The following is a 17,294-nucleotide window of genomic DNA, read 5'->3' on the forward strand; positions in this document are numbered from 1 at the left end:
ACTTTGGGAGGCCAAGGAAGGCAGATCACTTAAGGTCAGGAGTTCGAGACTAGCCTGACCAACATGGTGAAACCCCATCTCTACTAAAAATACAAAAACTAGCTGGGCGTGATGGCGTGCGCCTGTAATCTCAGCCACTTGGGAGGCTGAGGCAGGAGAATCGCTTGAACTCGGGAAGCAAAGGTTGTGGTAAACTGAGATTGTGCCATCGCACTCCAGCCTGGGTGACAGAGGGAGACTCCATCTCAAAAAAGAAAAGAAAAGAAAGGAAAAAGACGGAATCCTCCTGGGTCCTCTGAGCTACCGCTTGTCGTCAAGGTCCTGAGGTCCGCTAGACTTGGTAGACGGGATCAAGGCAGCATCTTTAGTTCCTGGGGAGCTGCCCTGGATTCTGATCATTAGTGTGTCTGCTGGGGGAACACAGCATGGATCCCTCTTTCCTTCTACACCGTAAACCCTTCAAGTGCAGGAATCCAGTCTGTGTCCTCCTGGGGGCCGGTGCGCCATGGCCACGCGGTAAACACGGCCAGGTGGAGTCATCCCGTGGATGCTAACCCCTGCCCTGGGGGGGTCTCTGCAGGGCAAACCTGGTGGACCTGCAGAAGAAGCTAGAGGAGCTGGAACTTGATGAGCAGCAGAAGAAGCGGCTGGAAGCCTTCCTCACCCAGAAAGCCAAGGTCGGCGAACTCAAAGACGATGACTTTGAAAGGATCTCGGAGCTGGGCGCAGGCAACGGCGGGGTGGTCACCAAAGTTCAGCACAGACCCTCGGGCCTTATCATGGCCAGGAAGGTGAGCGTTGTGGGGCGGGGAAGGTCCCCCTGGAAACAGGAGGCAGGCTAGAAAGGCAGCTAGGTCTCCGCGTTCTGACCGGCTCCAGGTTCCGTCCCTCATCCCTACCAGGGACTCTAGGTCCTGAGAAAGAGCCCAGCTTCTGGGCAGATGGGAACGGTGCTGGCCACACCAGCCACACACAGCTGTGCCCTCTGGTGACTGCCTTCTACCCTGGAGGGCGCTTAAAATCCACATTCCCAGAAAGTTAGCAAGTGGGGATTTCGGGAATATGAGTGTGTTAGGGTTCGCCAGAGAAGCAAGTGAGGAGGCGTGTGTGTGTGTTTTCATCTGTGCATGCAGCGGGGGTGACATGAGATATCAGGCCATGTTTTTGCTCCGCCTTCTGTATGTTTTTGAGATGGAGTCTCGCTCTGTCGCCCAGGCTGGAGAACAGTGGTGCCATCTCGGCTCACTGCAACCCCTGCCTTCCAAGTTCAAGCGATTCTCTTGCCTGAGACTCCCAAGTAGCTGGGATTACAGGCACACACCACCATGTCCGGCTAAATTTTTTGTATTTTTAGTAGAGACGGGATTCACCGTGTTGGCCAGGCTGGTCTCGAACTCCTGACCTCAAGTGATCTTCTCGCCTCAGCCTCCCAAAGTGCTGGGATTACAAGTGTGAGCCACCGTGCCTGGGCAGGCTTTTCCCTGCAGGACTTCAGCTGATTCGCTGAGATTCACCCACACTGGGGTGGAGTAATCTGCTTTGCTCCGGGTCTGCAGATTTAAAGGTTAATCACATCTTAAAAACATACCTTCCCAACACCCTCTAGACTGGTGTTTGACTACTGGACCCCATAGTCTCACCGAGGAGACACATAAAGCTGGCTGTCACCCCACGCTTTGAGAATCTGCAATCTTTGGTGCTGGCAGCCCCCAAGCTCAGTCATCCTTGCTTCTGGGCCATGATGCAGCCTCTCTGCTGTATGTTTGAGAATAGCACCCATGGGATGAGGAAGGATGTAAACACTTGGGGATAGTGACTCTTAAACACATAAGTGGAGGGTTTCATGTGTTGACAGGGTGTTCAGCTCCTTACCTGTGTTCTCCCAGACATAGAACACTGCCTCTTCCGGGAAGCCCACCATCCCGTAGTTTCCCAAGCTGGGGGAACCTAGCTGCCCCCAGTAAAGTGGGTCCCTGAGGGTCCCAGCATCGCTTGAGGGCCCTGCCATCCTCAGCAGTAGTGGCTCAGCTCCCACGGGGATTTAGCTCTGCAGCTCTGTCTTCTCGTGTCTAGAGCTCCGCCCTCCCTCCCTCCTGAAGTCTGCAGCCGTGGACCTGCTATTTCTGTCCCTGGACTGCAGGCAGCCGCTTCCAAACCAGAGCAGCCCTGGAAAGCTCAGGTCCGCCTCTGCCCAAAGCACCGGGAGGAAAACGGCAAGCGTGTGCTTCACATGGCCACAGAGGGGCCTTGAGACAGAGTGCCGGTCCCCGTGTGTGCCAGGGACCCTCGGGCTTCTCAGGGAGCCCCCGGTGGTCCCTGATGGGCTGGGCAGTGGACACGAACCCAGTACCCGCTGCATGAGCAGCTCCTGCTCCTGCTGACAGGCACAGGGGTGGCCGGGGCCACCGGCAGCTTTACCGTAGCCCGGGAAGGGCCATCTGGGCCTTTAACCCCGAGGGCAGGTGTGGCTGGGCAGGTTCTGTGGTTTGGTGGGTAGTGATGTCCCAGCCTCGGGGTTTCCGTACTGTCCTTCTGTCACGGAAGATGTCAGTCACCTTGGGGGAGGCGGGGAAAGGGCACACGGGACTTGGTGCTATTTTTGCAACTTCCTGTGCTTCTGTAACTCTTTCAAAATTAGGTTTTCTTTAAAGTGCCCAAAAACTCGGGGGCGGGAGACGATGCATTGAGCACGAGGGCGCAGCGTCTCTGGCTGGTGTTGCAGGTGGGGCTGCAAGGGTTCCTTTCGTCGCATTTTATTTATTATTTGTGTTTTTAATTAATTATTTATTCATTTATTTATTTTTGAGACGGAGTCTCACTCTTACCCAGGCTGGAGTGCAGTGGCGCGATCTCTGCTCACTGCAACCTCCACCTCCCATGTTCAAGCGATTCCCCTGCCTCAGCCTCCTGAGTAGCTGGGATCACAGGCATGCGCCACCACGCCCGGCTAGTTTTGTATTTTTAGCAGAGACAGGATCGCTCCATGTTGTTCAGGCTGGTGTCGCCATTGCACTCTAACCTGGGCGACGGAGCAAGACTCCATCTCAAAACAGGAAAGACAGTGTTTTTTAATCCTTCATCCACTGTGCCGGGTAGAATTCTGAAATTCTGCAGAGGACGGTGTGAATTCCACGCAGAATTGGTACAGAGTTAACTGCAAACAGACGACCTTATCAGATCTCCACACACAGCTTCTCGGAGGCCTGCATGCACCCTGCTGTGGGGCCAGCGGCACTGGTCCCTTTGGTTGGCAAGGGTTGTCCCAGCCTGTGTGATGTGATCCAGGAGAGCAAGGGACCCATTTGAAGGCCTGAGGAAACCGGTGTCGGATGTTGTTTTCCTTGTCTTGTTTTGAGACAGGGTCTCACTCTGTTGCACCGGCTGGAGTGCGGTGGCATGATCACAGCTCACTGCATCCTCTGCCTCCCAGGTTCAAGTGATTCTTGGGCCTCAGCCTCCCGAGTAGCTAGGGCTACAGTTGAGCACCACCATGCCCAGCTAATTTTTGTATTTCCAGTAGAGACAGGATTTTACTATGTTGGCCAGGCTGGTCTCAAACTCCTAGCCTCAAGGAATCCACCCATCTTGGCCTCCCAGAGTGCTGGGATTACAGACGTGAGCCACCGTGCCTGGCCCAGCTTCAGTGTTTCAGGTCATGCTTGCTTTTAAATGCCTTCTTGGCTTGACCATGGCCTCTGACCCCTCTCCGCTGGAGCAGCGTCCCTGCGTTACCTGGGCGGGGGGAGATGCTGGAGAACCTCATGCTTATTACGCATCTGCGGCTTCTTTGAATTCCCCATACTCACAGCAGGGATGGGTTTGTTTGGCCTTGCATCTGAGTTCCTCCGCTCCGCCATAGCTTACTTCCAGGATGGCAGTCACACGGCCTGCCCAAGGCCACCTCACTGTACCAGCTGCTGTCTCACAGATGACTACCTGAGTCCAAGCCGATGCCAATACCTTGACATGTGTTCTCATTAAAATCGAGCAGCAGCCCCATTTTACAGTTGAAAAAACTGAGGCTGAGTGAGGTCAGTGCCTGAATTGGATTTGAACCCTTGGATCTGCCCTGACTCGGGAGCAGCCAATTTTTTTTTTTTTTTTTTTGAGATGGAGTCTTGCTCTGTCACCTAGGATGGAGTGCAGTGGCACGATCTTGGCTGCAACCTCCGCCTCCCAGGTTCAAGCAGTTCTGCCCCAGCCTCCTAAGTAGCTGGGATTGCAGGCATCCGCCACCGGGCCTGGCTAGTTTTTGTATTTTTAGTAGACACTGTGTTTCACCATCTTGGCCTGGCTGGTCTTGATCTGTTAACCTTGTGATCCACCTGTCTCGGCCTCCCAAAGTGCTGGTATTACAGGCATGAGCCACTGTGCCCGGCCTTGTGTGTGTTCGTTTTTTTTAAATCTCTTATAGAGATGAAGTCTTGCTGTGTAGCCCAGTCTTGAACTCCTGGCCTGAGGCGATCCTCCCGCCTCAGCCTCCCTAGGCACTGGAATTACAGATGTGGGCCACTGTGCCTGGCTCTCTTCTGATTTTTGACAACAGCTAATTCAGAATGTTTGGAAACACAGTGTGGGCCACACTTGACTCTTGGCTCCAGCCAACCCGGGAGCTGTCAGTTTCTGATATGTGATTTACGACGTTGCTGAGATCATTCCAGACGCAGCCCTTTGGGGTGACAGCCTGGTCCCCCTCTCCCCCTTCAGCTCTCCCAGACACTCAGGGAAGCCCTTTCCCCTCTTTCTACTCTGAATCCCCCAATCCCACCCCACCCCCGACTCTAATTCCTCACTCTTCTGTAGAATGAGGCTTCACCTCCGAGCCAGGCCTGGGTTTTGGAATTAACCCCTGACACATCCGTATTTAATCACTTGTTAGAGCTGGCATGGCTGAGCAGTGGTGTCCTGGAAAGAACACGAGCCTTACTGTCCCCTGAGGCCAGCCCCATCCTGACTGAGCGGCTAATGCAACCGGGAACGTGGCTCCGAGGCTCCACATCTGAGCTTTCTCCGTCAGCAGGACTGGGGCAGTACGCCCGTCCCTGGGGGTTGGGTTGTCAGGGCGAACTGCAGAGGGTGCAGGGGCTCAGAAACACCCCCTCCCTTCCTGTCTGTCTGTCTTCCTTTCTCCCGCATACCATCAGTGGTGGCCACCCGTTCATCTGCAATGCCTGCTGGACGGGCCCCAGGTATTCCAGAACCATTAAAACAGATCACACCGCAGCTGCGCTGTGCAGACCTCTGCTGTTTACTACAGCTTTCCAGAAAGCCTCTCGCTTCCGACGGCATTTCACGTTAGGGGTTCCCGGGTTCCAAGGCCCCTGGGATTCCTCCCAGGCCTGCCAAGTCTTGTCCGCCACTTCCTCTTCTCATCCGAAATCACCGCTCGCAGACGGACAGCCGAACACACGTGCTTTCCTGCTGCTTGTCACTCACCTGTGGCTCCTTTGAAGTTTCTCGTCGGGAGCTATGCCATCCAAGACAGCAGCCCCGATCAGGTGTGGCCACCAGGCTCTTAATATGCAGTCAATCCAGATATGCTGAACGGGGAAGACACCTGCCAGGCTTCAGGGGCTTAGTGTGAACACAGATGTGGCCATTTCGAGTAAACGTCCCGACCACCACGTGAACATCCCAGCCTCAGTACCAGGCCCTTGTGGAACAGGAGTGGGCATTAGCACCTCTCAGATACAGCCTGGCTGGAGGGGGAGCCTCCTGGGGTGCCGGGGTGACCCTGGGGCCTGTGGGGATCACCGCGAGGGAGCGGAGCCGCGGGGCCTCCGACTGGAGCTGGATTCTGCAGGCTGGCCTGAGGGAAGAAGCCAGAGTGAAAGGGGCAGGTGGTGCCAGGGCCAAGTCAAGATGGGGAGACGCTTTACCTGAGGAGCGGCCGGGCGAGGGGAGCTGGGCACCGTGCCCCTGGGCCCTGCCACGCTTCTCAAGGTCACAGGCCTACAGCAGGGGCGCTCCCCTCCCACACCCTGTGCTGTGGCGATGGTCAGCCTCCGCTGCCCCGTATGCAGCACGGGCTCCTTCATGCCTCCGTGCCCGTCGACAGGCGGCTCTTTGTCCTCTGCCCAGGACACCCTCCCCCATCTCCTCCTCATGACGGCTCTGTATTTCCTTGAGGCCTGGCTCCAGTGTCACCTCCTTGCTGCTGCTCCCCCTGCACCCGAGCTGATTCTCCTTGGCGGCATTTCTGCCCCATCAGGGTGGCTTTACCCATGCCTGTTCCTGTCCTGACCCCGGGTCTCCTCCAGCTCCAGGCAGGAGCCGCCTCTGTTTTTAGCTGCCCCAACACTGACTCTGCACAGCCAGGACTGCTTTGCCCCCGTGCTGGATGAGTGGAAACCATGTCTTTTTCTTGTCTTATTGCTGTGGCTAGAGGGGACGCTTATTCGCCCCGGTGCTGGCCCAAAGCCTCAGGCCGCTACTTGCTGCACTGGGGGTCCTGGCTCTCCTGGGGCTTGTCCTGTGATGTTGTAAGAGTGCCTGTGATGTTTTATCTAATGTCCTTTCTGCATTTTTTTTTTTTTTTTTTTTTTGAGATGGAGTCTCACTCTGTCACCTGGGCTGGAGTGCAGTGGTGCGACCACAGATCCCTGCAACCTCCACCTCCCAGGTTCAAGGAATTCTCCTGCTTCAGCCTCCTCAGTAGCTGGGATTACAGGCACCCGCCACCATGCCTGGCTAATTTTTTTTTTTTTTTTTGTATTTTTAGTAGAGACGGAGTTTCACCAGCTTGGCCAGGCTGGCCTTGAACTCCTGACCTTGTGATCCACCTGCCTTGGTCTCTCAAAGGGCTGGAATTATAGGTGTGAGCCACCGCACCCAGCCCATCACAGTTTTACAGTATTCCATCACGCCAAAAACAAGCCTGTCTACACAGCATTCACCCACATCCCCTCCTCCAGCCCCCGGCACCCACGTATCCCCCACCCTCCTCTCTGGATTGGCCCATCCTGGACATTTCGTATAAATGGGATCACACACTGTGGCCTTTTGTGTCTGGCATCTCTCACTGAGTGTGACATCCTCACGGTTCATCCATGCCATGGCCCGGGTCAAGGCCTGGTTCCTTTTCATGGCTGAGTCCTGCTCCGGTGAGGGGCTGAGCTGCTCTGGGTGGATGCCTGGGTTCTTTCCGCCCTCCTGCTGTGAATCGTGCTGCTGTGTGCACTTGTGGACAAGTCTCAGCATGGATGTACATGTCCACTTCTCCTAGACGGACACCTCGGGGTGGAATTACTGAGAGGAGAGGGCGGGGCTGAGTTCGTCTTGACTGCTGTTGTAAACGCCTGCAAAGTGGAGGCCCCAAATGCCCTCATCCCCTTTCCGGGTGCCCCTAAGTGGCTGGTCTCACCCTCTCTCTCCTGGCAGCTGATCCACCTGGAGATCAAGCCGGCCATCCGGAACCAGATCATCCGCGAGCTGCAGGTCCTGCATGAGTGCAACTCCCCCTACATCGTGGGCTTCTACGGGGCCTTCTACAGCGACGGGGAGATCAGCATCTGCATGGAGCACATGGTGAGTGCGCCCGAGGCCCAGGCCAGCAGTGGGCAGGGCAGGGCCCCCATTGGAACAGAGGCTCCCTTTCTCGGCCCCTTTCCTTGCAGGCAACAGTGCGCCAGCTTCCAGGGGATTCTTCTCAGGGCAGTTGCTGCCGTACAAGCATGTGTATATAGATGCCTTTGGTTTGCTTTGGTTTTCTGAGATGGAGTCTCGCCCTGTCGCCAGGCTGGAGTGCAACGGTGCGATCTCTGCTCACTGCAACCTCTACCTCCTGGGTTCAGGCCGTTCTCCTGTCTCAGCCTCCTGAGTAGCTGGGATTACAGGTGCCTGCCACCATGCCCGGCTAATTTTTGTATTTTTTTTTTTTTTTGGAGACGGAGTTTCGCTCTTGTTGCCCAGGCTGGAGTGCAATGGCGCGATCTCGGCTCACCGCAACCTCCACCTCCTGGGTTCAGGCAATTCTCCTGCCTCAGCCTCCTGAGTAGCTGGGATTACAGGCACGCACCACCATGCCCAGCTAATGTTTTGTAGCTTTAATAGAGACGGGGTTTCACCATGTTGACCAGGATGGTCTCGATCTCTTGACCTCGTGATCCACCCGCCTCGGCCTCCCAAAGTGCTGGGATTACAGGCTTGAGCCACCGCGCCCGGCTAATTTTTGTATTTTTAATATTGACGGGGTTTTACCATGTTGGCCAGGCTGGTCTCAAACTCCTCACCTCAGGTGATCCGCCTGCCTCGGCCTCCCAAAGTGCTGGGATGACAGCCGTGAGCCACCGGGCCTGGCTGATGATTTTGTTTTTAAGCACTCACGCCCTCCTCGCAGCTTTGCGTTTTCTCTTGCTGTATCAAGGTGTCACTCTCTGACAGCAGAGAGGGGAAACACTCCCATTCTGGGAGGCACGCAGGTCGTTTCCATCTCGAATAACATGGCACTGACTTTCAGGCAAACCTGTGACATGAAGCCCTGTAAGGGAATTGCTGGGTTCCAGGCCATGTGCAGTTAAAAACTGATCACTATCAGGCTGGGCACGGCGGCTCATGCCTGTAATCCTCGCACTTTGGGAGGCCGAGGCAGGAGGATCGCGTCAGCCCAGGAGTTCGAGAGCAGCCTGGGTAACATAGTGAGGAACCATCCCTATCATCTAAAATGGTAGCTGAGTGTGGTGACAGGTGCCTGTTTTAAAATTTTTAAAAACACTTAAAAATGGGGATAAAAGTAGTTCCAGCTACATGCGAGGCTGAGGTGTCACTTGAGCCCAGGAGGCTGAGGCTGTAGTGAGCTATGATCACACCACTGCCCTCTAGCCTGGGCGGCAGAGCGAGACGCTGTTTCAAAACAAAACGGATTACTCTTTCTAAATCGCCTTCTCAGGCAGGTGTGGCGGTGTGAGCTTGTCGGGGTGGGCCTGTGTGCCCCCAGCTCAGATCTGCGGCGTCACCGTCTCTAGGCTGGGGCACGGGCACCCCCTTTGTTGACTCTGACGTGCCCCCTGGTTAAGACACTGTGGCATTGAAGCCCAGAAGTGGGTGGGATTGGGTGTAACAAAAGGAGAAGTGGCCAGAGCTCAAGGCCCCGGAGGAAACGCTGCCAACCCCACCAAACCGAGCCTGGCAGGCATCAGACCGCCCGCCACACGGCGCCCTTTGCAAAACCAGAATGCCTGGGTGACACCCTGCAAACGTGCGATTCCCTTTGACAGTTTCGTAATGAAGGCAGGAAGTGAATTTGAGCAAGGACCCCACGGAGCCATGTGACCCGAGCCAGGCAGCACCCGGCTTGGAGCCCCTTTCCCCGCCTTCGAGGGAGACCTGGTGTCTGCCCTGCTGCTCGCAGAGTCACGGTGCTGGTGGCATCAAAGGTTGAGGAAAGGATGAGGAAGCGCTTTGTGGTCTGAGGAGCCCCCTCTGTCGTATAGTGCCCCCCCTTCTCCTCGCCTTCCTCCTCTTCCCCCTCCTGCTCGAGCCCGGCAGGCAACCTCGCTACTCAGGAGCTCTGTCTGTGCTCCCCTCGTGTGGCTGACTCAGCTCTCGAGCCCCCTGCTTCCCACGCAGAAAAGGGAGAGCGTCGCAACCCACCCCCACCTTCTGTTCTTGGTGAATTTAAAGTGGGGGTTCCCAAGCCGGGCGCGGTGGCTCACAGCTATAATCCCAGCACTTTTGAAGGCCAAGGTGGGCGAGTCACAAGGTCAAGAGATCGAGACCATCCTGGCCAACAGGGAGAAACCCCGTCTTTACTAAAAATACAAAAAAAATTTGCAGGGTGTGGTGGCGCACGCCTGTAATCCCAGCTACTTGGGAGGCTGAGGCTGGCAAATCGCTTAAACCTGGGAGACGGAGGTTGTAGCGAGCTGAGATCATGCCATTGCACTCCAGCCTGAGCAACAGAGCGAGAACACATCTCAAAAAAAAAAACGAAAACAAAAACATGACTCACACCTATAACCCTAGCACTTTGGAAGGCTCGGGTGGTCAGATCAGGAGTCCATGACCAGCTTGGGCAACATAGTGAAGCCCATCTCTGCAGAAGTACAAAAATTAGCCAGGCGTGGAAGCATGCGCCTGTCATCAGCTACTCGGGACAAGAGTGGCTTGAAGGCTGGAGGCGGAGGTTGCAGTGAGCTGATTGCACCACTGCACTCCAGCCTGGGTGACAGAGCAAGAAAAAAAAACATGGAGCATGTTGATTTGAAAGCATCAGGTGAGCCCTGACGGGGCAGCACCTCAAGGGGGACATCCCGACATCCTCGCCGGTCCTGTGACTCCTCTTCATGCTGAACGATGCCTTCAGAATTCACCCGAGTGAATTCCGTGGCGGGGCCTGCTCAACACCTGTCATTCCCTCCCAGGCCTCCCCAGTGAGCCAAGGCGGGCAGCTTAGCGCCGAGGCTGAGGATAGGCGCCCAGGTCAGGCCTCGGCCCCACCGCTCATTCTCACTGCAGGACTTGGGACAGGACTCTTGCCGCTTCTGCTGTGAAATCGGGGGAGCTAGTAGTCCCTGCTGGGGTGAGGACCACGTGAGCTCCTCCCGGGACGGCACCCAGCACACACGGGGTGTTGCATCCGTGTCCTGGCTGCTGTGGCCATTTCCCTGTATTTCTACATTATTTCCCCATATTTCTATGCCATCTTTATTTTGCATTTCTTTCTTTCTTTTTCTGGAGGGTGGGGGGTACAAGGTCTCTCTCTGTCACCCAGGCTGGAGTGCAGTGGCATGATCCAAGCTCACTGAAGCCTCGACTTCTTGGGCTGCAATGATCCTCCTGCCTCAGCCTCCTGTAGCCGGGACAACAGGTGCGCCAGCACACCCAAGTAGTTTTTAAGTTTTTTGTACATATGGGATCTCACTATATTGCTCAGGCTGATCTTGAACTCCTCGGCTCAAACGATTCTCTTGCCTCAGCCTCCCAAATTGCTGCGATGACAGGCGTGAGCCGCTGCGCCCAGCCCTGTATTTATCACTTGTTGGTGACTGCAGCTTGGGAACAGTGGGGCCGGCTGCTTCCCTGGGGCCTGAATCTATTACTGGACAACTCAGGGCAGGAACCCAGAGGACAGCGGGGCATCATGGGATGGGGGCAGATAGCCGGTGGCTTACGGACCTCGTAGAGGTGGCCTTGGCCTTCCTAGGGGTCTAGTCAAATCCGAAGAATACCCGTCCTTGTTCTGCGGTAATGGAAAGTAGACGTGTCCATCAGTAAGGGAGTGATTAAAGAATGATATTTGGCTGCTTTGCAGTGGTAAAGTGAAATCCACAAGGGCATACTGAATGGGAACATCCCCCAAGTCCACCGTTAGTGTGGGGGAGGGGTGGATGCAGAAAACAACACAGTGCGAGCCTGTCCATTGATTTATTGTGTTTCCAAGTCAGCGTCTTGCTGCGTTGCCCAGGTTGCAGTGCACTGGTGCTATCCTCTGACCTCAGCCTCCCGAGTAGTTGGGGCTACAGGCATGAGCCACCACGCACAGCTAATTTATTTGCTTATTTTTGTAGAGATAGGGTCTCTCTATGTTGCCCAGGCTAGTCTTGAACTCCTGGCCACAAGTGACCCTCCTGCCTCGACCTCCCAAAGTGCTGGGATTATAGGTGTGAGTGTGAGCCCACTTTGATGTTATTTTAAACTCTGGCTGGGCAAACAAGCCTTTATTTTTTCTGAGATGGAGTCTTGCTCTCTTGCCCAGGTTGGAGTGCAATGGTGCAATCTCGCTCACTGCAACCTCCGCCTCCCGGGTTCAAGCGATTCTCCTGCCTCGGCCTCCCGTGTAGCTGCAATTACAGGTGCGCGTCACCACACCCTACTCATTTTTGTATTTTTAGTAGAGTCGGAATTTCACCATGTTGGCCAGGCTGGTTTTGAACTCCTGACCTCAGGTAATCTGCTCGGCCTCCCAAAGTGCTGGGATTACAGGTGTGAGCCACCGCGCCCGGCCTGCAAGCACGCCTCTAATCCCAGTGCTTTGGGAGGGTCTCATGAGCCCAGTAGGTCGAGGCTGCGGTGAGCGATGACTGAGCCACTGCTCTACAGGCTGGGCAACAGAGTGAGCCCTGGGTCTCAAAAACGAAATAAAGTCTGTATTTCCAAATGCACAGCTAGATCTTCGGGCCAGGTAGAATGGCTCACTCCTGTAATCCCAGCACTTCGGGAGGCTGAAGCAGGACGACCTCTTGAACCCAGAAGTTTGAGAGCAGCCTGGGCAATGTGAAGAACCCCTATCTCTATAAAAAATCAGCGGGACATGGTGGTGCGCCTGTGGTCCCAGCTACTTGGGAGGCTGAGGTGGGAGGATCACCTGAACCCAGGAGGTCGAGATTGCAGTGAGCCAAGATCACACTACTATGCTGTAGTCTGGGCAACTCCTGTCAAAGAGAGAAAGCAAGAGACAGACAGAGAGGGAGGGAGAAAAAAGGAAAGGAAGGAAGGAAAAGAAGAGAGAGCGAGATGATCTGAACATTATAAGTCACACTTCCGGGGAGAGTAGTGGAAGTGACGATGGAGGATCTGGGTTATTGATCAACACTTGAGTTTTTTTGGTTTTTTGTTTTGTTTTGTTTTGTTTTTTGAGATGGAGTCTTGCTCTGTCGCCCAGGCTGGAGTCCAGTGGCGCAATCTCGGCTCACTGTGACCTCCGCCTCCAGGGTTCAAGCGATTCTCCTGCCTCAGCCTCCTGAGTAGCTGGGACTACAGGCGCCCGTCACCACACCGGCTAGTTTTTTGTATTGTTTAGTAGAAACGGGATTTCACCATGTTGACCAGGCTGGTCTCAAACTCCTGACCTCAGATGATCTGCCCACTTCAGCCTCCCTGAGTGCTGGGATTACAGGCGTCAGCCACCGTACCCGGCCTACATTTGAATTTTTTATAAGACAAATGTGTTCATATACTACCTGCATAACAAAATTACAGTTACAAGAACATTTTCAACATCGCGCGCGCGCGCACACACACACGCATGATGAAAGTGTGTGGTCATGCACAGAGTGAGATTCGGGGTCAGCAGTGCGCAGTTGCAATATTCCCTGCACCACATCCTGTCTCTGTGACTCAGACAAATTGCTTACCCTGCCAGACTTGGGTCTTTAGGGCTGGAGACCTACCCTTCGCAACCCAGGGCAGTTCTGCCTCCCAGGAGACACCTGGCACTGTCTGGGCACATTTGCGGTTGTCACGACGAGGGGGGTGTGCTCCTGGTGTGGGGTGGGTGGAGGCCAGGGATGCTGTTCAGCACCCTGCAGTGCCTGAGACGGCCCCACCCCAGAGAGTGAGCTGGCCCCGATGTCGCCGTGGAGAGAGACGGCTGCAGAGAGAGCGAGGCTCCTGTGAGGCATCTTCCGCCGGCTCCTGAGGTTTGCAGAGGTGCACTCAACCCGCCTTAATCTCCTGGGAAAGATACTTTGAAATTCCTCCCTCAACAAACATTGATTGCAACCCTGTGGAAAGCGAAGACTGAAAGGAGCCATCCGGGGGTCCAGGCTTACAGGATTTCGTTGCTTGCGGTGGTCTGTTTTTTACCACCCTGCCACTTTGAAGTTGTTGGTTTCCTTCTGGTTTTTGTTTTTTTGAGACAGGGTCTCGCTCTGTCACCCAGGCAGGTGAGCAGTGGTTCCATCTCGGCTCACTGCAACCTTGACCTCCTGGATTTAAGGGATCGTCCCACCTCAGCCTCCCGAGTAGCTGGGACTACAGGTGTGCGCCACCACACCTGGCTAACTTTTGTATTTTTTATAGACGTGGGGTTTCACCATGTTGGCCAGGCTGGTCTCGAACTCCTGACCTCAAGTGATCCGCCTGCCTCAGCCTCCCAAAGTGCTGGCATTACAGGTGTGAGCCACCGCGCCCAGCCCACATCAGTTTCTTTTTTAAATAATTCTTTTAAGGTGGATTGATAAAAACCGAGAATAGAAGCAGCTTCCCCCTGGCCCTGGCTCACCGGAGCTCCTGTCCCAGTAGCTCCTCCTAGGCTGTCTGAGGCTCCGCCACACCCGCCTCTCAGCCTCTGTGTCTGTGTCTTCAGCCTGGAGCTGGTGGATGGAGTCACGTGTGTGCTCGAGAGGCCTCAAAGCATGTTGGGTTTTCCAGAACTTCCCTTAGCCTTTTTCTCTGAGCCCAGCTGGGCAGAAGTGGCCAGAGAGCAGCGACCCGGGCATCCCCGAGTCTGGGATTTCTCCCCTGCCTCCTCCCCGCCACGTGAGTGAAAGCCATCCCTGGGAAGGCTGGGCACTGTGGGAGTCCTGGAGCAGTGTGGGGGGGGAAATCCTGGCTCCCCACCGCCCGCCTCTAGGCTCCCCCGCCCGCCTCTCCAGCCTCAGTTCCCCTTTCCTCTCTGCTCAGTGCAGAAGAGACACACGCCAGGCATGTGGCAGTGGAAACTCGGCCTGTCCCCCCCCTTCTGTCATGGGGGTGGCCTGGCATGTGTATACAGAGCCTCTACCTCTGAGGAGGCACCTTGGGTGGCCCCAGGGCCTGGGGTTTTGGCGTTCAGGGGCTTTGGTCCCCAGGTTTGTTGCTGGGCAGCCTTGGGCAAGACAGGGAATTTCTGTTTCTTTGTTTGTGACTTGGATACAGGGCCACACCCAGGGACTAGCCTACCCGGGATGACTTGTTTCCTGGCCCTCCGCAGGATGCCCCGCACAGGCTGTGGGAGGGGCCGCGGTTACCGTCACCTGGGCTGGCCTCACTGGGGTCCCTCCTGCAGTCCACACACTCCACCGGCACCCGGTCCCACTTGGCCTGGCCTTTCCACCCTAGACGGGAGGGACAGGCACAGAGCAGGTGCCCAGAAGTGGAGCCGCAGGGCTCAGCTAGGGAACCCTGTGGGGATCTGGGCAGGCACACGCTAACCTGCCGCCGCCTCCTACGTGGGGCAGCGCCCAAGTCTCCTCCACGCCCTCATGTTCCCCTTCCCTTCACATGCTGGGAAGAGGACCCAGGCCCCAGAAGCTGGTTTCCAGCCCGGCTGCCTCCCATGCCGCTCACACCAGCCCAGTGTGCAGGCTGCAGGGAGTGCGGGCCCCACGGCTGGCTGAGCACCCGGCCAGGACTCGGGCTGGACCCGGAGCAGAGCCTCTGCCCCGGCGACCTCAGGAGGGCAGGGTTACGCAACTGACTGGGGATGAGACGGGAGGCGGGGGCACCCTGGGCCCTGTTCCTTCTCCACCTTTGGGGGTAGGAAGGCGGACTGAAGGCAGAACTGTCGAAAGCCCCCCAGCCCTTGGCCCGTGGGTGGAGGTGGGCTCTGGCCTCTGCTTCCAGCCAGGAGGCAGACCCCCCTCGCCCAGCGCTGGGGGTGCGTCCGTGGCTTCCCGGCCACCTGTGCAGAGCCTGCGGTCACTGCTTGTGTGCCCTCTAGGATGGCGGCTCCCTGGACCAGGTGCTGAAAGAGGCCAAGAGGATTCCCGAGGAGATCCTGGGGAAAGTCAGCATTGCGGTCAGTCCCGGGCAGACCCGCCTCGCGACCCCACCCACACCCTGCGTAGACCTCTTCCACACGGCCAGGCTTCCAGGACGCACTCACCGTGTAGTGGGGGTTAGGGTGGTCCCTGTGGAGCTTGAACAAGTGACATCCCTTTTGGGGCCTGAGGTTGCATCTGCCGAATGGAGATGTGAGGTCCCCCCTCTCTCTCAGTATTCTCTGCCCTCGTGGCAGGGGGACGCTGGCAGCTGGCACTGTGCAGGGGATGGGAGCTTGTTGAAGGGGAAACCCTGGGGTGGGAGGTGGGACACCAGGACCTCCAGGCACGCTCCCCGCTTGCTGTAAGAACTGCCACCGGACCAAGCCACGGGGCGGGGTGGGGGGCTTCTCTGCTGCTGGGTCTCCAGCACAGCCACTCCACAGAGCCTTGAGGTCTCAGAAGCCCGCGCGTGTTTCTTCTAGAAGCTTAGGCCTTGCCCACTGCAGGGGAGTCCGGCCTGACCGTCGCGGTGTTGGAAGGGAGGGAGCCGCAGGCCGCCTGCTGCCAGACGCGGCGCTTCACAGTTGAAAGCTGCCATCAGCGCCGCCCCTGTTGCTTATTTAACTTCTCGGGATATTCCTTACAGGGCGGGCCTGGGGGAAACGGCGCCCTTCCCAGGCACCCTTACCCTGTCCCATCTGGGGGCCCTTAGCACAGTCCCTGGGACCCCAGATGCGTGACAGATGCGGCCCTTCTGGCTGGTGTGGGTGAACTCGGTAGCCCGTCTAGGCCGTGGGCCACTGCCTCAGCTTCTGTGGGGCTCAGCCGCATGGTCTGATTCAGAGGCAGTAATGGCATCACCACCCTGAAGCCAGGTCGGAACCGGGGTTTACTCTCACACACCGGCACAGGCCCTCTGGATTGTCACGTCTCTGCCCTCGCTGGCTCCACCCCAGCAAGCTCAGCACAGCCTGAAATAGGGTTCCCGCCTCGGGTCCCTCGCTCTGGCTCTGGCTGCTCAGGTCCGACCCCTGGGTCCGGTCAGGCGTTAGGCCCCAGTGGCCTTGTCCCATGGCCCCCTCGGCACTCCCCTGCAGGTCCTCCGGGGCTTGGCGTACCTCCGAGAGAAGCACCAGATCATGCACCGAGGTAAGACCCAGCCCGCCCGCCCCAGAGCCTCGAGGGCTGGTGGGCAGCTGTCAGGCGCCTCTCACCCGCAGCCTGCCCCCCCCAGATGTGAAGCCCTCCAACATCCTGGTGAACTCCAGAGGGGAGATCAAGCTGTGTGACTTTGGGGTGAGCGGGCAGCTCATCGACTCCATGGCCAACTCCTTCGTGGGCACGCGTTCCTACATGGCTGTGAGTCCCCCTGCTCCCCTGCCTCCCACCAGCTTTCCCAGCTCCTTCGCGGGCAAGCACTCCTATGTGGCTGTTAGTGCCCTGGGATGTTCCTGCCCCAGCCACACCCACCCTCCCATCAGCTCTCCCCACTTGCTGCAAGGTTTGCCTAAAGCCTGTGCCTCCTGTATACGACCTGATTTTCGGATTCCCCTTGCTCTTTATTTTTTATTTGTATTGCCTAGGCTGCTCATGAACTCCTGGGCTTAAGTGACCCTCTTGCCTCGGCCTGCCAGAGTGCTGGGATTCCACCGGCACTGAGCCACCACGCGCGGCCAGATTTCCCCTTCCTGTTGGAAGTCTTGAGTAGCTTTTTGTCTCTAGCAGTGCCTACCAGGTTTCTTTCTTTCTTTCTTTTTTTTTTTTTTTTTTGAGACAGTCTTGCTCTGTTGCCCAGTGCAGTGGCGCGATCTTGGCTCATTGCAACCTCCGCCTCTCGGGTTTAAGCAATTCTCCTGCCTTGGCCTCCCAAGCAGCTGGGACTACAGACAC

General features: G+C 56.6%; 1 protein-coding gene across 1 annotated transcript in view; it reads left to right on the forward strand.

Moving 5' to 3' along the window:
• Positions 1–542: 542 nt before the first annotated feature.
• The window catches only part of MAP2K2 (mitogen-activated protein kinase kinase 2), a 25,448-nt gene continuing 8,696 nt past the window's right edge, over positions 543–17,294 (forward strand). The window contains exons 1-5 of the mRNA XM_017507383.1: positions 543–791; positions 7,381–7,527; positions 15,362–15,439; positions 16,502–16,553; positions 16,639–16,763. Of these exons, the coding sequence (XP_017362872.1) occupies positions 780–791; positions 7,381–7,527; positions 15,362–15,439; positions 16,502–16,553; positions 16,639–16,763 (414 nt within the window). The 5' untranslated portion in view covers positions 543–779. The remainder of the gene's footprint in view (positions 792–7,380; positions 7,528–15,361; positions 15,440–16,501; positions 16,554–16,638; positions 16,764–17,294) is intronic.

Source organism: Cebus imitator, unplaced genomic scaffold (assembly GCF_001604975.1).
Source record: "Cebus imitator isolate Cc_AM_T3 unplaced genomic scaffold, Cebus_imitator-1.0 Scaffold375, whole genome shotgun sequence".
Classification (NCBI taxonomy): domain Eukaryota; kingdom Metazoa; phylum Chordata; class Mammalia; order Primates; family Cebidae; genus Cebus; species Cebus imitator.